Raw genomic sequence first — 23,589 nt, 5'->3', positions numbered from 1 at the left:
AATGTTGAAAATAATTCACAGAGCCTTCAGAAAGAACTTCAATGCTGCAAGTCAGTGATGGTGATTAAATTCAATTCTACAAAATTATTCTTTAAACTCTTAGAAATAATAGCTAGCTGCTCTTAGCTTAGGTATCTGAAAAATTAAGAATTTATGAATAGAGCAATATCATATATATATACATATAGAGGGACTGTCTGCATTATATATTCCTATGAAGAACTGCTTGTTACATATGCATGTGTTAAAGAAGGATCAGAAGAAACTAGCACTTCGCAGAGCATGTACACCCCCAACCAGGGGTCCATTCCCCGCTTCAGTGAACGGGTGCAAGAAATAAACACTAAAATTTAGATAATAGAAAAAATGCATATGACTTTGGAAAGCAATTAGAGAAACACATGATTGCACTTGTCTATATAAAACAAAACCAAAATAGACCATACTCTGGCAAAATGCTCGAGCGGTTGCTGTCATTCTTTGTGATGGCTGTGGACAGCTGCCACACTCTTGTCCCCATGGTGAGCTTTATATATCCTTAAGACTAGCCATCTGGAAGGGTACAGATGATTTGATCTCTGCTAAAAGTAGACTCACCTCCAACCCTACCATGGACATGCAGCTTCAGAAAGACAGCGCACGTCACTGTCTACCCAGCCTTAACCTGCTCCTGACAGAGTCACTCAGTGTCACTACGTTGCCCACAAAAATAAACCCTGGGAGAACGTAAACAGAATTCAGCTTACTGTTCTCTGGGAAGTGACTGAAATCCATGAGTACAATAAACGGAAGTTGGGGTCCTAGCAGTTAGTCTAAATACCTGCTGAGACGTTAAGCGCCCGGGTGTGTACCCATTTTTCTCCATATTTCAACAGAAAGGACTAACTAGCAGTGAAAAGAGAGCCCTGAGGGACAGTGGTTACAGTTTCTGAAAAGTTTTTGGCTGTAATTTGCTCAGCCACTCCAGCCGAAATGGCAGAGCCATCAGGGGCTTTAAAGCTGGAAGTCTGAAAGACATGGTCCACAAAAGCAAGGCTGCATTCCACTTTGGTAAGTAGCAACTGTGTTCTTAAAAGTTGTGAGCAGTCATCTGAGGTGCAACGACTGGTTTCTCCCTAACCAAAGAGGAGAGTGGTGCAAATTGAGGACATGTGGAAATACTTAGTCAAATGGATTAACAGACCTCACGAGCACCATCTCCATGACCTGCTCAGAAGAGCTGGTGCCCAGTTACCACTGTCAACCACTCAGAAAGGGTCACATTAGAAGAGTCTGCATATGATAGCAGATAAAAAAATGAACAAAACTCAAAAATCATAGAGGAGACCAGGATCATTGGGCTAATAGAGCCTGTCGTAACACCCCAGATTATGGACCTCAGCCAACCTTCAGATCTGGATCTGATCTCACCCCAGGAGCTCAATTTTTAACCAAGAACGACACGGGTCTGTAAAGGGAACAATAAAACTAGTAAGGCCCTTATGCCTTAGAACAGTCAACCGGTTTAGATCAGATGGGCAACGTTTACCTAAAGACAAAGTTCATAGGGTTAGCAAGGAAGGAGGGATGGAAACGGGAAACACTGGGAGAAAGTGATGGTACATTAACAGAATCACAATGAAGTGGATGAAACAAAATGTTGTTGAGTGTAAAATTAATTATCTGCTCTGTAAAATTTCACCCATTCCACAATAAAAAGTTTAAAAAACAAAACGGCAGCCTCGATCCCTGCAGGGCAGTTCTACTCTGTCACATGCGGAGCTGTGAGTTTGAATCAACTCAGCAGTACCTAACAGTGATTTCAGCTCTGATGTTACCTGCGAGACCACTTTTCTCTTTGGAAGCACTTTCATAGCTACTACTTCAGCAACCCTGGAGGAGGAACAAAATTGAGTCTGAAAGAGGTGATCCAATGCAACAACAGAGTAAAACTTGCCTGCAACAACTTCTCAAGGTCATATGAAGAAGAAACCCCGGCCTTGGTACTGGTGTTTGAGTGACCTGACTTTCATAATACAGCACATTAAAACAGAGTCACGAGGGATGACTGACCCAAAGGAAGAGAGCGCCTTACACAAAGGCTTGCTCTTAGGGCCATGGGCATCAACGTGAATGCAACACACAGGCCAGCCACATGGCAGCATGATGACCAGTGACTACCATATATACTTGAGTATAAGCCGACCGGAATATCAGCCAAGGCACCTAATTTTACCACAAAAACTGCATTACAAAGGTGCTGAAAAACTCGGTTTATACACAAGTCTATATGGTATTTGAAAGCCTTACCCATTTCAGGGGAAATTGAAGAAATTCTTCTAAGTAAACTTCTTGGGTTTCTTTAAATCCATACTTACTGCCAAGAGATTTAAGCACAGATTTGCGACTTTATTTGACAAGCCCCCATATGCTGCTCTTCCCCTCCAAGCTTTTACTCTGGTTGCCTGATCACTGGTTGGTTGAAAATGTGATTTTACTTTGGCTAAAATATCCTGAAGTCAAGATCTTTATTCTTTACAACTGGTAGAACGGCTATTCTGACACCAGGGTTTCACAAGGCTTGGTCTCTTCCCAACTCCTTGCACAACAAGCAGGACTCTCAAGATGAATTGTTTACATTTATTTTATTTCACTATAAAATGAGGGTCAGATACTAAAGGAATGGGACCACGAAGGAGATGATAATTTTTTTAAACCGTCTCAATAAAGGGTTCATTAAAGTGACTTTAGAATTGCTGAGATACAGGGGTTGTCAACCTTCCTAATGCCCGCAACCCTTTCACACAGCTCCTCGTGTTGTGCTGAGCCCCAACCATAAAATGATTTTCATTGCTACTTCATCACTGCCATTTTGCTGCTGTTATGAATTGGGGGACCCCTGTGAAAGGGTCGTTTGACCCCCAAAGGGGTCAGGACCCACAGGTTGAGAACCGCTGACTTAGAGTTACCATAGGCAGTTTCATGGTCAGTATGGCTGAACGCCATAAAGGAACCACAGAAGTGTCCTTTAAGGCCCGGCCCGGCCCAGCCCAGCCGGGTATCGTTCCAAAGAGAAGTGGCTCCAAGCCCCCAGGGCATGCTCTATTTCCCATTGGATGCCACTTGCATAATTTACAAATTAAAAGATATATGATTAATTCCATCATGATGGTAACAGAATACATAAGCCCTGGTACAAATTGCTTTTGAGCAGGGACCCTCCCTAACTGCATGGGTGACAGGCCCATGAAAAGATTGAAAATGCTCCACTCTGTCTACCAAGGCAAAAGTCAAAAGCTTGAAACGTAACTTCTACTTCTTCCAAGAGAAAGGCAGTTTTAAAAAAATCCCCAGATAAATCCGTCGGTCTCCCTGATAACCTCGTTTAAATATATAAGTGTTACACCTTTATTATGAGTCATCTAATGTTCCATTTTAAAAAAAATGATCCTTATGATATCCTGGTGGATAACTTAAAAATCAAGGACATATTACTTTGTCAAGTTTAGTAGGAAACCTTATCTCATGGCCGAATCTTTGTACACCAGTGGACTACTGTGGTAGACAAGTCCTCATCTCAATATGTCAAGTTCGTTTCTCTGGACAGGAATTTCAAATGGCTATGAGTGGATAATGTGCTTTTGACTGGCAAATTGAATAACCCAAACTTGGTGGAAACACAATATTGGTTGATTTTCATTTTCCTCTATTACCTTTTGCTATCCTATTACAAATCTTTCCTGCTGCTGTGCACTCACATAGAAGCCTTGTTTTCAGGTCTGAAAGTTAGTCCAGCGTAATAGTAATGTTTCAGGTGACATAGTCTGATCTCTCCTACTCAACATCTGCCAGGCCTGAAACTCTTAGATGGGGAAGAGACAGGATCGAATCCTGAAATTTTTCATCTCCTACCCTCTTCTGGATATTCTGTTCCACATTGGGGCGGGGGGCGGGGGGAGTAGAAAAATGGAAAAGGTCAATGACTTCCTGGAGGGATTATTGTTTCTTTTGGTTGATGCTAAATATGTATCACCAGGACTTATGGTAGGTGGCCAAAGCTGACTCAGAGAGAACATTTGTAAATATTTAAGGAGCCCTGTTGTCAGATAAGCCTTCGGCTGCCGGCCCCAAGGTTGATGGTTCAAGCCCATCATTGGGGCAAAGAAAAGGCTGCCTATCCTGATAGAGAGTTATAGCCTTGGAAATGAGTTGCTCTGAGTGACAATTGAATGGATGGCAGAGGGGAGGGCCCTTGTGGGGAATTGCCTCCCTGCAGAGTTTCCTAAAATGAGAGATTTCCTACCACTCAAAAAAGCTCATCCCTACCACCCCTAGCATCCACTGATGGTTCATCCTTAGCCTCTTATTCCTAGAATTCTTTCCTAAGAAGACATGCAGCCTTCTTATATAGATTGTAAGAATGGAGGACATGATGGTTCTGGTCCACCTATCTTCTGAAGACTGGTGGAAAACCCTTTTATCTTTATGGCAACAAATAATGGAAGGCCTAAAGAGCCATGGCTGAGTTATGGGCCTTGTCCTGCTAGTCAGCATTCATCTCTCCTTGCCACAACAGTCCAGAGAAACGATCCTTTCATGTGCTCTCCAAGTAGACATCTAGCCAGGGAAGCCGACGTCATTTGTCTGCTGTGATAGTTGCCTCCAATTTCCTCAGACAGGTCTCGACTTCCTCTCATCCTAGGAAACATTTTCTCTATGAAAGCCAAGAGCGATAGGAGATTTATGTGAAGTGACAGTGATGTCTTTGTGGTGACACAGTCCGGAGGAAAGTTATCAGTGTCACTGGATGTTGCAAGGTTGAGATGTAAGCCATTGGCCGTCCTCTAGGAGAGGTAGTGGGAGAGAATGGTAAGCCTACATCAGTGGGAGTGGCTACTATGAGTAAGGGAATGAGTCAGAAGTGTTGGAAAAGGGGCGTTCTGAGCCAGATTCATGTAGCAGAAAAAGTGCCTGCCTCTTGGAAGGAGAGGGAACCCCACGGCCAAAAAATTACTGTAACCCACTGATGTGGCTTTCAAAAATAGCCAACCAGTGGAGGAAACTTCGATGGAGATGGCTAGCCTACCTGGATCAGCTCAGGAGCCAGGCTGGGCCCCACCCCAGGACCAGGCACCGCCTGAGTGGTGTAATTGCCTAATCTGCACGCATGTATAACCACTCACTCACTGGGTGTCTTTTTCTTTTCAATCCCCAGGAAGAGGCAGCCAGAATTCTCGCCCACCAGCCAATGTCCGTCGGCACATGTGCAGCTTTGAAAACCCCCACACTGCAGTGAATGTGTAAGAGAAGCTGCATGGAAAAAAACAAAACATAGTGGTTTGCCTCTTGCTTTCTCTCTCCTGGGTTTTTCCACTTTCCAACCTGGAAGCATATGTGGTGCATGCCACCGAGGACGAGGATCGCCTTACCCTGCCATGGTCTGCACGGCTGCCTTAATTTGACGGTCCATCTGCTTAAAGGGACACTGTCAAGTCGTTCGTTTCAGTCTGGCGTTTTTTTGGTTTGGTTTGGTTTTCCTTTTTCGCTTTTTCAGTTTCGATGCGACACTTTTTCCGAATCTGGGGATTCACTTTTGTTTGCGACTCCCACTCACAAGCTTGAAAGTGAATTCTTCCCCCTTCGCAAATTTGTCAGCTTCTTTTTGGCCGACAGCGCTTTCCCTTTCTTTTCTGCTTTTGCCTTTTTTGCTGCGGCACACGTCTCTGCGAGGATCTGGTCGGCTCCAAGGCAGAATCCCTCATGTGACCTTCTGGAAGTGGTCCATTGTGTCAGGTTCTGCGGGCAGGAGCCAGGATGGTGAGCCGCTCCTGGGCGCCTCCCACACCCCAGGAAACACAAAACAAATGCTTTGTGAATCCCACTAAATTGAGTTGTATTTTTCTCCCCAAAGAAAACGCATCCTTTTCCCAGCAATTTGAGTACTTTTTATCAGATTTCACTCATCTGATAAAAAAAACAAAGAAAACAACCAATCTGTGCATGTCTGGGCTTATTTTTGACCTGGAGATCTTGACAGTGTCTCTTTAAGTTAGCAAAAGAACATAGACACATGTTCGATTCATTGTGCACGGAGTCTGTGGTCACTTCCAGCTGTTCCTTTACAGCCCTTCAAAGTCCTGGGAGAGTCAAAGGTACACATTCCTGCAGCAGGAGGGCCATTGACGAGGTGCCTGGGGCTTGAATTGCTCTTCAGATGAAAAGAACCCAATTGGTTCCAATGTCGGCTCCTGAACCTGGCCTTGGTGGCTGAAGGATGGGGCGAGAGTTGCTCTTCCCGTTGCTCAGTGATGGGCTTTGGGAAGTAAGCCTGTGCTATTCCTTCCCCACGTGCCCCCCAGAAGCCCCAAGTAGGAACAACGTTGTCTGAAGCGTGTCATTCTGACTCTTAGAGCAAAACGCGTGATCTCCCTGCTGGTATGTTTCAGATGGAGGCTGAGAAGCCTCGACCCATCTCTGCCTCTTTAGTCTGCCTGTGTCCTTCTCCCAAGTCAAAAGGTGTGGAGCCTTTGTTGCACCAGGGGGTAAGTCTGACCAAGGACACAGCAAGGAGATCCTAATTGTGACCGCTGCTGGCTGCTTGTCAAAAGCGATGGATAGGGATGGATAGATATGCTTGTCCTCTCATGACAGCAGGGCCAGAGAGAGGAGAGTCGGCTAACATTAAAGGACCAGAAGGTGAGTCCCTTAAAAACCAAATCCAAAGCAGCAGCTGGAAGCAGATGCGTCGTTGGTGGTTGTTCAGAACCTTCAGTATAGGATTGATTTAGACTTTCCTTCTCGTAACTCAGAGAGACCAGTAGGTTTAAAGCCATGCAATATAGTAGAAGATTGGTATTTTCGGCTTTGGTGGTTTCTGCAAAACAACTAATGAAATAATATGTTATTTCTGTGACCTTCCATTCCAACAGGAAAAGGGAAGTAGTGATGGAAATAAAGCTGCCTCGTGGACCTAGATTTATCCTGCCCCTAGGGATGAATCAGTCCCAGACTAGCAATATCACTGCCCTGGATTTCCAGGACACAAATGAGAACTCTCTTGGGAGCCAGAGAACACCCAGTGACTTCCTTTTCAAATTAGAGGTCTGGTGGGATGTTCTAAAGCTAAAGAGAACATCATCGAGGCTCATGTACACTTCCTGGAGGAAGGAAGAGCACGGAGCTGCCAACAGGTGTTAGAAATAAACTTAGGCACCAGCATTTCCCTCCATCAACCCATAATCAAGATTGGGTAAAATTTTCTTAGAAAACGTTCAGTAACCACCCGGATCCTACCTGCTAGTTTGAGATAGGGGTTGTGATATTTTCAAGAACAAAGACTCTGCACCCTCACAAAGTGTATGGTGCCATGTGTACATCACTGATTTGAAGAGAACGTTGTATTGATGGGTGTCTTTCTGTTTAATGACTCATTGAGAAAGCATAGAGCCTAATGAAGATACACTGATTTTCTTTCAGCGTCCTTTAGGTTGTTGGATGCCACTGCGGCAGTAAAGGTTTTAAGAGGTACACTATACATATAGAGTCCAGATGCAATCTTATGTATTTCAGCAAGATGAATTATCTAACTAATTCATAACCAGGCTAGAGTCAAAGAGGAAGAGAATTCATAATGTTATTTACTTTAATATTCCCCAATTCTCAGCTAATCAAGAAGCATGGATCTTAAAGAATATATTCATAGATTCTCTGCCTCCCAACTAGTGGTGAGTCAAAAAAGATGAGAAATGTCCATTGTATTTAGATTGTGCCCCAGATTTGACAATACCTCTCAGATATGGTGGGGTTTTGTTTGTTTGTTTTTTTCCCTGGAAAGCATTCAAGGGGTGGAACTGGTGTCAGCGGGAATCTCTGTCTGAAAGACGAGGGTGATGTTGTCTGTGAAAACAAGATCCTGGCTTCCGTGGCTTTACATAGTTCTACGCCGGAGATTCTCCAAGAACTGCTGCTGACTCCAGCTGCCTGCAGCCTGTGGAGGTGTGAGCAGGCACGCCTCCAGACCGCTAGCACTCCTTCTGTGTGTCTGCTGGGGGAGCATCACTCTCCCTTGGAAAAGCTTCTGTCCCGGCTGCAGCCGCTGGGGTTGGAGCAGAACTACCTGCAAGCCTGAGGCTTCTGATTACAGTTTCTTAACCTGGCGAGTCTCCACCTGTGACTTAATGGCTTTGCCCGTTGCCGTTCTTGCTCCCAGAGAATACAAACACGCGCCTCCTCAAGTCCCCAGGAGTGAGTCTCTCCCCACGGAGGTCTTGCCTGTGTGCTCGCTGGATGCTATTCCTTTCCATGTCTGTTGAGGAGCTAGTAATCCCAGTGGCAGCAACTTGAATTGGACAGAAGGGAGACAGGTGTTGTGTAAGCTTCTCCTTCAGGCAGCTTGTGCAGGATGCTTCCCTCCTGATCTCAAACACCCACCCACTGTGATTCCCGTTTTAGACCTCTCTGGAGCCCAGAGCAGTGTACTCTGCAGATGTAACCAGTACTTACTGAAACAAAACAGACAGGATCACTCTGAATGCCAAAGATATACTAATCTGTTTACACCACCCACTTCCAACTCTTCCCTTAAGCGCTGTAAACATTGGGTTTTCTGTTTGGGGGGATTATGATACTTATCTAATGAAAGAACAACTAAAGCAAGATCCCAAACCTGCTGGAGCCACCAACTGCAGCCTCAGGCTTGCTTAGCTCTGCACACTGTCACATGTGGAGAGGTTTCTCTAGTTCCCCCAGGCCTTGTAGCGATTTAAGCTACTCACTTTGGTATCAACAAATGTGGTTAGTCACCTAGCTAGTTAAGACAAACACTACTCCATCAGAGCTTCAACTATTTGGAGTTTTTAGGCGTGAGGTCGGTCTTTCAAAGTTAGAGTAAGCAGGAGGGTGTGCTTGGGGCAATGCTACACCATATTGCTACCATATGGCGACCATGTAGAGTTAAATAATAGAACGAGGCTGAAGCACGACTTAATTCAACACTGTAATTAATCAAAAGTTTTATTTCATAGCAGTATTGCATTTTCAGAATGCATTCATCTTTTCTTCCATATTGTGCACAATTTTCTCTTACTAATAACCCAGCAGTGGGAACCCAGTCTTTTTTTGTATAAGAGAATGCTCTCTCACTCTCCCAAGTGGGTTAGTAAGGCCCGTTGGGATCTTCTCTTGTCTGTCTAAGGTTTTAGTGACCATTGAATATGGAACACAAATAAAGACACTCAGAATTTAGTTACATGGGTACATAATAACATACTTTATTATAGTAGCCACTACATACATTTCATAATAGCAGTGCCTTATCTACCAAGACATTCTATTTATTCAATATAAAAACAATGGCTGAGCCAAGGGACCAAGTGGTTGAGAGTTTGAGGACCAAAGAGGGACTGTATCCTTATTGTTATGATCCTGACTTGTGTTAAACTGCTATGTTCCCTAAATAAAACGTGCTTGATTATGGAAATTAGTTAATATAAAAATAAGGACTGATCCACCTGTAGCTTCATGGACCACTGGGGCTGTCCATGGATCAGAGGCTAGGAATGAATGAGCCTTAAGAATCAAAGTTTGTACAATGGGCCACAGTTTCTGTGTGAAGCATCGCCTCCTCCAACTCTGAATGTTATGGGGGGACTGATTCTGTCCTTGAAAGAAAAAAGAAAAGTAAAAGTAGCCTATCTTAATAGAATAAATAACTTGGGGCTTGGTGACTGTTTCCTAAGTACACAGCAATTTGCAGCAAATCTACAGCAAGGCTCTCTTGAGGGGCCGAGGGCTGCTCATTTTGATAGCCATGGAGACAAGCTCCCGTCCCAAGAATAAACATGGTAATGGATTTAGAAAGAACTAAACTGTAATTCTATCTGCCTGGAAGAAGCGAAACAATACCTCAACTACAAGGAAGGACATGATTCTGAGAAGTCAGCATAGAACCCCTGGATGGTGAGTGACAAAAACAGCCTGTGTGAGCAGGGGAAGTTATGATGTGCGACTGTCTCACCATGAGAATAAACGGATGTCTTGGGAATAAAAGGGTGCCTTGTATGTTGGCATATGTGAAGACTTAGGAAATGTTTTGTTGGGAGTCTCTAAGCTTGCTGGTTGAATTAGATGCAAATCAGCATTCAAAGGACAAAGGAACAGTTGTTTTCAGTTTTTGTTTGTTTAATTTGTGTGGTGTGTGTGTTGGTTGGTTAGTTTGGGTTTGCTGCTTTTTCTTGTCCTGTTTTAAAACATAAAAATCACTGCATGAAGACATGGGTAGCATTTATATTTAATGCTTTTCTTAATGAACATGGAGAGGCAAGTATTTGACAACAAAAAAATCCCTAACAAACATGTTTCTATTGTCATTGAAGGTGATGCACATCATTAAGGTCAGATGGTGTAATCGGGCAGATTTAAGAAAGAGAAGGGGCAAAGAGGAGTCCCTGGATGGAACAGTTAAAGCCTTCAACTAGTAACGGAGGGGTTAATGGTTCAGGTTGGAAAAAGCCTGAGGGACTACTTCTGAACAATGAGCCATGGACAATCCCAAGGACTGTCCCTTCACTGCGAGGTCCCTGGCAGTGCCCGGAATCAGGATCTGCACAACAGGGTCTGGGATAAAAGGGGAAATAGAGGTTTGCTAGTTTCTGGGGATTGCTGGAGACAAGGTAGGCACATAACCAAATGTGGTGACAAAAGCTGATGGTGCCCGGCTAGCAAAAGAGACAGCATCTGGGGCCTTAAAGGCTTGAAGGTAACCAAGCGGCCATCTAGCTGAGAAGCAACAAAGCCCACATGGAAGAAGCACTCCAGCCTGGGTAATCACGCGATGTCGATAAGATCAGGTATCAGGCATCAAAGGAAAAGTATATATCATTGTGAATGAGGGGGAGTGAAAGCCCATCTGTAGGCAACTGGACATCCACTCACAGAAGGGTCTTGGGTAGGAGACAAGCCAGTCAGGGTACAGTATAGCACCGATGAAACATACAACTTTCCTCTATCAAGAGCCCAATTCTACCCTATAAATCCGATTAGACCAGAGGATATATGTTGGTCCAGATCTGAGCTGGAATCAGGGAATCCAGGACAGATAAACCCCTCAGGACCAATAATGAGAGTAGAGATACCAGGAGGGGAAGGGGAAGGTGGGAGAGAAATGGGGAACTGATCACAATGTCCTACCTATAGCCCCCTCCCTGGGGGATGGACAACAAAAAAGTGGGTGAATGGAGACATCAGACAGTGTAAAACATGAAAAAATAATAATTTATAAATTATCAAGGGTTCATAAGGGAGGGAAGGTGGGGGAGGGAGGAAGGAAAATGAGGAGCTAATACCAAGGGCTCAAGTAGAAAGACAATGTTTTGAGAATGATGATGGCAACAAATGTCAAAAATGTGCTTGACACGGTAGATGTATGTGTGGATTGTGATGAGTTGTACAAGCCCCCAATAAAATGATGTAAAATAAACAAACAGAAAAACTTTAGTTATGAAAAGAAAGCATGTCAGTAGAGTAGTGAGTTGAGGAACTTGGGAAGAATGAAAATGTGGGTGGGAAGGGTAAGTTTACCTAGGGTTCTAAACTCAGAAGAGGACCTTTGGATTCTGGTCTTGCATGTGGCGTGTTGGTGGGTTCTCTGTTCTTACCAGTACCCAAGATTTCTGTTCTGCTGAATGTTCCATTTGGAAGAGAGTCCATTATCCCAATACAATCAGGAATTGTTAAGTCAACGATGTAGTAGCAATTTATAAAAACATTAACATTCTCAGAATATACACTGAGCATATATGTTAGAAATATACCACTGGTCTCAACATAGCCGGTTCAAGAGGAGTTTTTTATTTTCTTGGACAATTAAAACTTGAACATGGGTTATCAGCTATATTGAGAAATTACTTATTATAATTATAATAATGAAACCAAAATATTAGCTCTTATATCTATTTTAGAAACCCCTCGATATCTAGAATTTTCTATAATTGATATCAGGCTTTGTACAGTAATCTAGACATATTTGGCTCACTTTACTCTCAGGATTTAAAAGTATGAAATGTTAAAACATTAATCATAGTTGTGACATTCCTATATAAATTTGGAAGTAGTCATCATTGCATCTTCACAATGATTAAACATACCTGTTAACTATTGATCATTTCCTACACTTTTTCCAAAGAAAAGACTATATTATAATTTGTCTTACACCCCCACCTTAAAAAATTCATTGTTTCCTATTCGTTTTAAATGTCATAAATGTGTAATTATAGTGCTACTTTCTCTATTGTTTTCGTGGTTACAAAGTAAAAGCAAGTTCTAACCTAAAAAAAAGGAGAAGATAAGAATTTAAGTATTAACACTGTGGTTATTAATAATATGCTGGGATAAGGTACCACTGTCTGTTCAAAGTTATACAGAAAATTACCAAAAAGTGCCCAAGGACGGTCAGTGATGATGACATAGAGTCGAAGGTGTGATGTGTGGACTCACTATAGCTCATTTGCTGTTCTTAGTGGAGAACTCTTGTTGATTTTTTTGTTGCTGCTGCTGTTTTGAGAATCTCCTGAAGACGGAAGTGATTGAGGCTGGAGGACTTCTGGAACCCAAAGATTTCCCGTCACAAGGAGAAACAGTTCACGGGGGAATGGGGGACCTTTGTCTCAGGCATCAGTGCTTTATTCTGTGTTCATTTCCAGCCAGATGTGCCAGAGAACTAAAACAGGGTATTGGTATTTGAACTTTGATGAGCGTCTCCATTCTATTTCTTTTGCACACACCTAGTCGATCATTCAAAGTGTGAAAATCCCAGACTAGCTGTGAATCAGGATTGTCAAGTGATGCTTCATTGTATGCACCAGGAATAAGTTTCTAATACACAAAGAATATCAAAAGGTATGAAGGGCTGAAAAGTGGATTTGCCTATCATGTGCTCTTTTCTCTCCTTTACAGGTGCCACGTGTTCATGTCATGGAGAAATGCTTGCATATCAGAATGATATGCAAAGAATGCTGAGACAACATTTTTAGGGGGGCCACAATACAGTGAGAGTAACTTTGTATGTAGGTTTGAATTTGTCCCAGGGACTAAGAAGAAAGAGTGCACGGCTTCTAGTCATCACGTTACCCTGGTTTTAAACGTCCACATTAGTGGAGATGTCTTCATATCAGTGGAGATGTCTTCGCGTTTCCTCCATTGCTTTTGAATTTTTTCAGGAACTTGCATTGACTAGCCATTTCACTGTGACCTTCGTGTGTGTGTGTGTGTGTGTGTGTATGTGTGTGTGTGTGTGTGTGTGTGTGTGTGTGTGTGTGTGTGTTTAGAAACTTGGTGAAATCCTAGCTCTGAATGAAAACAGCTGCTCTGACAATAGATTGCCTTTTCTCACCAGCAACTCCTGGGATCAAACATTTCCTGCCAGGACTTTGGAGATAAAATCACCACCTGCAGCTCCCTTGGCATGCTGTGGTTCCTGGCAGCTTGTGGCGTCTGGTTTTCAGGAGAGGTTGGGGCTGGGGCGTGGAAGAATGGCAGCCATGGCCGAGGGGGGGGGCAGTTGTATTTGGTTGGGCATGCCTCCGTTGGATATGTATGTTTCCCTGTGCGCATGATCTATCTGCAAATAACCTATCTCTATTTTATTCATAGTTCTAATGGCAAGTCTGTGTCATGGTCTGAACCAGGTGGAAGACAGGTGCCCAAAGGACAGCACATGTGGCACCGCCTCTCTGTACACGTGAAGACCCCTGAGACGGCCTGCAACCAAACGGCCGTCATCAAGCCCCTCACTAAAAGTTACCAAGGCTCCGGCAAGAGCCTCACCTTTTCAGATACCAGCACCAAGACCCTGTACAACGTGGAGGAGGAGGATGCCGATCCTGGCCGCTTTAGTCCTCCCAGTAGCCCTTCCATGGTGGTGCACTGTCGCGTGCCAACCGCGGTGACTACCCCCCCTCTGCAGCCCCACCTGACCGCAGAGGAGACCCCGCTGTTCCTGGCAGACCCTGTCATCCCTAAGGGCTTGCCCCCTCTCCAGCTGCAGCAGCAGCAGCCGAAATCCCTCATGGACCAGCTACACGGCGTCATCCACAACTTCAACACGGGGATCCCCGACTTCAACGCGGTGCTCGCTGTCCCTGGGGGCCCTGGCAATGGGGTGCGATCCCTGTACCCACCCCCGCCGCCCCCGCAGCACCTGCAAATGCTCCCACTGCAGCTGAGCACCTTCGCGGACGAGCCCATCTCGCCCCCAGCAGAGGACGAGGACGACAGCGAGCGGTTCCAGCTCCTGCAGGAGTACGTGTCCGAGCGCGAGGGGACCACCGAGGAGGACGAGCTGGACGAGGACCAGGAGGGCCTGCCTGGGGCCGGCAAGCTCACCCCGGAGGACTCGCCGGCCCTCACGCCCCCCTCGCCTTTCCGAGACTCGGTGGCCTCGGGCAGCTCGGTGCCCAGCTCCCCTGTGTCCGAGTCCGTGCTCTGCACCCCGCCCAGCGTGAGCTACGCCTCGGTCATTCTGAGGGACTATAAGCAAAGCTCTTCCACTCTGTAGGGGGGCGGGGGTCCGCATGGAAAGCAAGCTGTCTGGGAGCCTCGGCCTAGACACGAGCGGCCCGTGCAGAGCAAGGGCATGGTCAGAGGAGGCTGCTGCTGCTGCCCTGAGCCTGTGTGTGTGTGTGTGTGTGTGTGTGTGTGTGTGTGTGTGTGTGTGTGTGTGTCTGTGTGGATGGGGGGTGGGGGGAGACACGCCACATGCCAAAAGACAAGACACAATCCACCAGGCAAGGTTTCTGAGTCTTGAATTATTTAAAAGCCTCCTCTGGAAAGAGGGAATTGACAAAGCACAAATCCCATATGGCATGTCACATTGATGGCAAAAGTGAGGGGGAAAAGTGTAAACAGAATTGAAATCAACAGCAACAAAAATCTCCTTTGTGCACAAGTATGCACACACAGTCGGCTATGTTTGAAAAGGGACAGCACATGTGGAGCCGCCAGGTGGATCCTTAGATTCCCTGATGGTGTCCCTGCCTTGGTGGAGCCATGTGATGGCACTGGGAGGGGGCCCTGGTGGGGAGCCCAGCGAACAGGGACCAGACAGCGACTCCTTCCTCTCCACCCACCACGCCTCGGCCCGTGCCAGCCTTTCGGGGACACGCGGGGGAAGGGTGCCAGCCTAAGAGCTTGTGTGGAGAGCGGCAGAAAGAACTCTTGTGGACTGACTCGTGTTTGTGCCAAGGGGCTACCCATTGCCCTTCAGTGAAAGAGAACTTAACCATGTGGCCAACTTGTTACCCTCCATTTACCGTAGCAAATAATACCTACAGTTGACCTTCTAAGATGCGGTCCATGTAAAATGCGGTACCATTGTTTCCCTCATGTACTACCGAAACAAGTCCATCTCCTAACCGAATGGTGTACTCACAGCAACTATCGCTAGTTTAAATGACAGCTGATTCTTCCCTCTTGTCACTGGAGTCCCTGTAATATTAATTAGCCGGTGAATTGTCCCTGTGTCCTTGTATCCCCGTGACTATAAAATCTGTGCAATGTAATGTCAATCTAACTGCAACTAGAGAATTGTCTTCTGGGTAGACTTAGCTATTTTTACGTGCCGATGACATTTCCTGTATCACTGTCACAAACATCGACAGGTGGCTTTTGGAGGTTTGAGCGCTTGGTCCTGTTTTTCTCAGGCAGCTCAGGTGGTCCTGCTTCATCGAAGAGGGAGCCTCTTTTTTTTTTTTTTTTTGACGTTTTGTGATATAAGAATGTTATGAATAAAGTGGCTTGAAATCTGTTGTATTACAAATTTTGTAAAGCTGGGTAAATTAAAATGCGCATTTTATAAACTTGTACACATGATTAAAATGCATCCTTGAAGAGATAATATTTAGCTTCTTTCAGGTTCTTTTTGTTTTTGAAACATTTTCCCACAACACCTTTGGCTTTATTTGCTTAACACAAAGACCAACATCAAATTTGGGCAGTATTTCTCAGATATTTATTTATCCATAACTTTTTACCTTCTTGTAATTTTTGTTTCCAGATACTTTGAGCCCTGTATTTTCACTTTCCTAACCCTTCTTGTTATGTTTTTGCTGTTTGTTACAGTGTAGTCCCCCAGCCCACGGTGACCCATGTATTCCTTCTTCGCCCTCTCTGTTTACCCTCAGTAAGGGATCATTTTGTCTTACTGATTTGAATGTCACTAATGTTTGTGGGATGAAGCTTAGGCCTCAGATTTCTTTTTGGTGCATTTGTTGTTTAGTCATGTTTTTATATGCTTCCTTCCTGTTGAAGACGCTCACTTCTCCGCCAAATTATCTTATAACTCGGACTATCCGCTGGATCATTTGTCCAAAATGTGAAATCCATGTAGTGCTTGAGGCTTACTCCTTCCTTGTCCTATCATAGACTACTACGGAGTTCCGTCAGTCCTATGTCAAGAACCTCTTTTCCTTTTAAGGTCATCTGAGGACACCCACTCTCTGCCCGCCCCCTCTCCATGGTGCAAAGGAAGACCCCCATGATTGAAATCTAATTTTTCAATTGTATTGAAGCTGACGAGAAAAATGAAGTGATCTCAGTGCTAGCTAGATTGATTTCTACTAACTGGAAAACTAGCGAGGGACAGGAGAGAATCTATCAGTAAGAACTGTCTTTTTTTTCCTTGTTTTTTAATCACAGTGCCACTAACAAATGTCTTTGATGTTACAGGATTTGTGCTTTTGTTTTTTAAAAAATAAAAACAAGTTAACAACTTCTACTCTTCAAATATATCTGTCAGTTTGTTCTGAGGTTTGGATCTGAGACATTTGGGGACCATATTATAAACACTGGTCATGTTATTCATTGAAATGCCTACCTACTGTTGCCATGAATATGTGTTTTCTTAAATACAACAGAGTTTTAGCCCTGATGAAGGAGCCCTGGTGGTGCGGTGGTTAAGCACTCAGCTGCTCATCCAAAGGTCAGCAGTTTGAACTCAGCCCCTGCATAGGATAAAGATATGGCAATCTGCTTCCTGCGAGATTCACAACTTTGGGAACTCTATGCGGCAGTTTTATTCTACCCTTTAGAGTCACTCGAGTCAGAATTGATTCAGTGGCACTGGGCTTTTGGTTTATTAGCTCTTATATTATAACTGTTCAAAATTGAAAATGTATGCACAACTATATACCAAAAGGGCAGAAACTCTTCACTGAAATATATGTGTTTGTTCAAGTTGTTGAGCTTCCTGTAACTGTATTTTCTTTGGGCTGCTTTATGCCTTCTGTCAAATACTCTTGAAAATGCTGTACAATAAATATTTTCTATTTATTAAATGGGTCTATTCTTTATATTTTGTAAGAGTTGACATAATAGAAATAGAATGATGTTTTTTAAATGATGCCAATGGCTTGATTAGCTCAGAACATCGCTTCTAGGTGACAGGCTGGATGGTTGGAAAGAGCATCTCCTGTTCAGGTAAGTTATACAGACCCAATGGATGGCACACGAAGTAGAGTGTGCTTTGACTAGGAGGAGGGTCACATCTCCAGTTGCAATAGCCTTAAGCAAAATCCCAAATATCAAGTCGCAGCGTCCACAGAAAACATGGCCATGCGTCTGTTGATGGACGGTGTGATGCTTGAAAAAATGCCTGTATCTCCAGGAATGCTCTAGAGACTGAGGCATCCAAGATCTCCTGGTCTTGGTTTCATTTATGTCCTGCAAGACTTTCTGCCTTTGATTCGAATTGTAGGAGGGCCTTTCAATGACCCATTGTTGACTCCAGGTTCCCACCCCTACGTTTCACTCAGAACAACTGGTCCTCCAAATGAGTCCACGTGATTCAGCTTTCGCTGCCATGTGGGTTCTGCCAGGTGAGAGACCTGCCAGGGTCTCTGAGAGAAAGAACATGTTGGTACAAGAGCCACAATCCATGAGATCATTAAGGATTTAGATGACAGAAAGTGGGGCTGGACACCAGACATTCCTTTAGTAAGCCCACAAAATAGACTGAAATGGGAACTTGGTATCTCAGGGGGGAAATGCCGGAGAATAGAGAATGAGACATAAAAATTGGAAGGAAAACTAAAAGAAAAGTGACAGCAATGGAAAAGAAAAATGCTTAAAGTGTAGAGAACAGAGATACACCAAAGGCACTGGTTATCCTGGTAGGTTATTATGGCCTCCACATCATAAGGGTCTAACAGCTTCACCTGGGCTATAAAGAAGGCATTTGGGGAAGCAGGGGTTGTGGTCCAGATGTAGCTGTCCCCTAGCTTCTACAGAGACTAAGAGACTGGAAGGCACACTATTTTAATAAACCTACTCTATGTCAAACCTTGTGCTACATTCTGTGCGTTCATATTTAATCCTCCCAGCATGAATGCCACATAGATATTTTGGAGAACTGAATAGCTTACTTAAAGTGTCTCAGCTTGTAATTAGTCTGGCAAAGATTCATTCAATCCCCGTCCCAAACCAGTACAGAGCCTGTAAGTTAGGTTCTTCTCCAGATACTACGCAGAACAGGAGTAATCTAGGAGCTATTCGATTAAGATGGATCCTTCATTTGTAGTCTCATGACTGTTTTCACTTCCACAACTACTTTAGAGTTCAAATGCCTCGTTCTTCTCACAGAATAGAAGACATTCCTGTAAGCTTGGGATCAGGTGTTTGGTTTTTGTTTCTTTCTTTTGAATTTCTCTGCTTCAGACAAAGCAAACAGAACAGCACACTCTGCCATTGAGTCGATGCCGCCTCAGACTCATAGTGACCGTGTAGGACAGGATAGAAGGGTCCCTGTGGCTTTCCTAGACTGGGATTCTTTAGCAGAGAAGAAAGCCTGTCTCTCTCCCACGGAGCGTCTGGTGCTTTTGAACTGACCTTGTGGGTCCCAGCTCAGTGGGTAACCATTACACCAGCAGGTTCTCAGAAAAGATTTGTTGAGAAAGTGAATGATGCTTGTAACATCGGATAGTTTTTCCCAGCTTACTTCCCTGAAGTATTATTCTAAGATTTCTAAGGGCCCAGAATTCTCATCTTTGTCTCCTGATACTGACTGCTGGCTTCAACAGCGTGGAAAACAAGCCCACTTTTCGGCGTCAGGCAGAGCTGTCACACTGAGTAGCAGGTCCAGCTTTCCTGCACAAGCATGCAACAATACTCGTGCTCCACTGGACCGATGGAGGCGTCTTGGCAGGTAGTGTGCGGCGTTGAGGGACTGCGACATCTTCAAAGAAGCTGTAGGTGAGACGCACAATCTGCTGCCGTGTGTCATCAGGTGACGGTGACGGTGACGGCGGAGAGTTTCTTCCTCACTGAAGCACAAGTCTTCGGACAGCGGGAGAGGCACAACGACTTTACCAAGGGCAGGAGGCTCAGTGGGAGAGGAAGTACCTAGTTACTTAGGTGAACTGAGGACACTATAAACAGGAACCTGGGTTGACTTTCTCTGTTTAACCTGGGAAGTGAAGTTTATAAACTAATAAATAAGGGGAAAAACTCGTCAAGATGAAGGTAATAAAAACTGTAAAATAATCACGGAATGAAGAATGGAAAGAAGCATAGACGTCACCTACAATAAGCTCTTCCCTGGTTTAGGACTCCACCCCCATGGTCTCTTTTCCTAGCTCAGGCAGGAAGTCACAGCTGACAAGAGACTGGAATTAAGGGAGTGAACTAGGAGAACAGTGCCCTTGCCCAAGGTCATGCTCCAAAGGCGAGGACACAGACAGGCGTGTAGACTGAGGAACTACTACGATGCTGACTAGAGAACAGAAGTCAGGCGCAAACTCAGAATGAAAGATGGAAGGAGCCAGGACAGCTGAGAAGGTTTAGAACAGCCTGGTGAAATCCCAGAGGGAAAAATCCTGCTGAACAAATGAGCCCCTGTGAGAACCACATAGGCTTACATGACTTTTTTAAGGGATGGGACGGGCTTGGGTATTTGCCCTCTGTTTAAGTATTTTCATTGTCTTGAAACTTGAGTTAAGCAATAGGAAGCTCCAATTGTTGGAAAAGTTTTCATTTCTCAGACCCCAAGCTGCTTATCTCCAACTCTGTGAGTCATGTGATAAGAGTTACACACTCTGGAAAAACATTGAACAAATTTAATGTACTGTCTGTCTGACATTCATTCTGCTACTTGAATAGGGTTGTTCTCTCACTCTTTATTGACTGTGCCAAGTAGTCTCACTTCTTGGAAAGATCCCGCACTGGTCAATATCATATTCCAGATTTTGAGTAGCCTTTGAAAAGTGCTGCATCCTAAATCAGACGTGACACCCAACATCTACTTTGCTTCTTTAAGGTGCAATTGTACTATTGCCTGAGCTCATGTGAATTTTGTGAGCAGTTTTGTCACATTTTGCGCTCCTATTACTCAGAGTTAAGTCTCACCCTTACATAGGACCAACTATGTGAACGGTGTGGAAATAAGTACCAGTGTAGGAGCCCAGGCAAGGGAGTGGGCTGTGCACTGGCTTCCAAGTCAGAATTTTAGACATTGCAGCCACACTGAGGCAAAACAAGGAAGCTTTTTGTTTCCATGAAGATTTGCTGCCTTGGAAACCCAATAGAGAAGTTCTTCTTTGTTCTGATAAATTGGAATCTACTCAATAGCATTTTTGGTTGTTTCTGTTTTTTGAGTTCATTGGGAAAGCACTTATAGCAGAGTAGGGAAGTGAGGCAGGATATAGGACAAAACTGCAGAACTCTAAACAGACCTCTGTTATGGCTAAGCTCTGCTGGGAAGCCATGTAAGACATGCCTCATATGGAACAACATTCTGTCCATCAGAAATTGGCAGAGGGCTGTTGGGGGGGGGGAAGTCACATGCTAATTCTGAGGTACTTCCAGCCTGCCCCATTTGTAGACACCTATCTACTTCCCATGTGTAGAGGCTTATCTACAGAGAAAGTTCTCCATTCAAATAGTTGTTGATGCTGACAAAGCTTTCGATTAACTTGTATGGAGATAATGAGTGAGAAGAAGATACAAGTGGGGCATCTACTCTAGATATGGATGGATGGATGGATGGATGGATGGAGGGAGGGGGAGAGAGAGAGAGAGAGAGAGAGAGAGAGAGAGAGAGAGAGAGAGAGAGAGAGAGAGACCGGTACAGATAGAAGTGTGTAAACAAATGTGGAAGACAAAGCAAAGGTAGGTTGGAGAGTTTTAGTTGAGCTTCTAAACTCAACTAAAGAGACAACTGTTTTTTCATATGAAGAGGAAATGATATAGACTATGCACACACAAATTAAAATGAAACTTTCCTCTAAACAAAATTAATATTAGCCACTAGATGATTTTTACAATAATTTCTTAAATGTTGTGTTTTCCTATTACACACTAATAAAATACATTGTAAACTTTGAAAAGTAAAGAAAAATCTACAGCCCAGTCATCCAGATATTAAATAATATTACAAGCATTTTTAATATTTCCTTTCAATGCTCTTCATGTAAGTTGATTTGGTTTTTAGAGTCAGTACCATTTTTTATTTACAGCTTTGTGTCCTGCCTTTTCGTTCAGCATTGTGACCTTTAGCAAAGGATTTTCACTTGAACAGAGGTGAAGAATCGCTTGCTTATAGAAGTAAGCAAAGTTCCCCATTCCCAGGGATTAAATATCCTGCCAAATAGCCGGTAGACGGGGCATCCAGTGGAAGCCCCATAGGTTGTGGGAAGAGGCAATAAGTGCCGGAAAGAAAAAATCAATAAGGTCATGAGATGAGGTAGAATCTGGGCAAACATCTTTAAAAAGGCATACGTGGACAGAAGCAATGACAGGAGCAGCAGAGAGTTACCACATCCATCAGAACATTAGCGATCATGTGCACTAATGGAGAGGGCGGTATGGTTCAATGAAAGGAACAAGTCTCCAGAACACTATTAGTTACAATTGAGTCAACTCTGATTCAATGTCAGGAAAAGAGTAGAGCTGTGTTCTATAGGACTTTTAATGGTTGGTTTTGGGAAGTGGAGGGAGTAGGGAGGTCGGGGGTGGGAGTAGGTTTGCCAGCTTTTCTTTCCTATAGCCCAGTGGTTCTCAACCTTCCTAATGCTGCGACCTTTTAATACAGTTCCTCTTGTTGTGGTGACACCCCCAACCATAAAATTATTTTTGTTGCTACTTCATAACTGTAAGTAGTAGTAAGTAGTAAGTAGCAGTAGTTTGCTACTGCTGTGAGCTGGGTGACCCCTGTGAAAGGGTTGTTTGACCCCCAAAGGGGTCACCACCCACAGGTTGAGATCTGCTGCTTTAGCCCTAAGCAGATCTTCAAGTCTACCCCTTCACACACACTTAAAGAATTTAGGGGGAGACAGGGCATGGAACCTACTAAGGGACAGGGATTTCCTTACATCCAAAAGAGAGCTAAGGTGATGAATATCAGCAGGGTCAGAGGCAGCCTGTACTGGTGTAGTGAAATGGTACAGGTGACATCAGTAACAGAGCATGTGATACCTGAGTGTCTTCTCCAGCAGGAGAGAGCCTCAAAGGATGTTAGTAGTCAAGGCTAGGTCAGTGCCACCACCTGGGAAGTCCAAGCCAGGAATTTGCTGTGAATAGCTGCAGGGACCATCCAAAGAAACAGGTAAAGTAACAGCAGGTAAAGTAATTAAAACATATGGCAAGGTGTGCAGCTGAAACAGAAGGAAGCCTCAGATACAGCCAGTGTGAAAATACATTATATGCAAGGCAATCCTCTCTCTTCTCAACAGAATTGGGAAGTGCTTGGTCTTTGCCATTTGGCATGCAGTGCTTAAGGTAAGTTATTAAAATCATGTCTTTAGTATTCACAAGCTAAAGGAGCCTCAGAACCATAGGCTGTAAGTATTTTTCCTAATGTTAGTGTAATATTTATTTTGTGATTATCCTGTACTTTAACCATTTCCTGATTTTCAGACATTAACTGTTTCTAATTTTTTCCAATTCTATAAGTGGGACAAGTAATTAATTTATGTCCAAAGTTATCTTTTTGGGTGCATGTGTGTGTATGTACACGCACACACCTTTCTACATGTAAATGTTATTACCTGAGTCTGGTGTTCAAAATTATGGTACCACTTATTTTCTGGCACACATTATATACCTCCTACATCACATTTAACCTGAAGCTATCCTTTATAGTGGGACGGACTCTCTTCACTTTACAAATGAAGACAGTGAGACTCCAGACGGTTGAGGTAGCTTGTCTATGAGACAAAAACTACGTGCAACATAGAGTTGGAATTCTTCTTATGATTCCAAAACTAACCAGCTTACTATGCTGAAAAGCTACCCTAAAAGACTGCTGTATTTTATGGTGAAACAAGATGTTAAAACTACTAAGCTGAAAAATGATTGTTATAGCTCTTGGTACAAATAAGCGCACTTCATTTGAATAGCAAACGGACGGAGAACTTCATATTCTGGTTCTAGAATTTCAGTTGAGAGCTGTCTGGGAATTACTTCCCAAAGGAGGTTAGAGTTCATAAAGGTGGGGAAGATTGCCCCGACCTCCACCAGTAGAATCATTGGGGAATGGCGATCCAACTCAAGATTGCTAATTAATTGTAATTTAACATTTTTAAATACATGAAATAAAAAATATAGTAATGCTTGCATTCTGAAGTT

The 23,589-nt window shown here is 43.9% G+C and overlaps 1 protein-coding gene across 2 annotated transcripts in view; it reads left to right on the top strand.

The window, feature by feature from the left end:
- Nucleotides 1-14,530, top strand: part of GRM1 (glutamate metabotropic receptor 1) — a 461,245-nt gene extending 446,715 nt beyond the window's left edge. The window contains exon 8 of one of the 2 annotated variants that reach the window (XM_075553889.1): nucleotides 13,627-14,530. In XM_075553889.1, the coding sequence (XP_075410004.1) occupies nucleotides 13,627-14,530 (904 nt within the window). Of the gene's footprint in view, nucleotides 1-5,194; nucleotides 5,256-13,626 lie in introns of those variants that run through there. The other variant, XM_075553891.1, reaches the window with a different exon arrangement.
- Nucleotides 14,531-23,589: the final 9,059 nt, after the last annotated feature.

This window comes from Tenrec ecaudatus, chromosome 7, assembly GCF_050624435.1.
Source record: "Tenrec ecaudatus isolate mTenEca1 chromosome 7, mTenEca1.hap1, whole genome shotgun sequence".
Lineage (NCBI taxonomy): Eukaryota > Metazoa > Chordata > Mammalia > Afrosoricida > Tenrecidae > Tenrec > Tenrec ecaudatus.
Note: the sequence above shows the minus strand (reverse complement) of the source record. Positions and strands in the feature narration are given on the sequence as shown.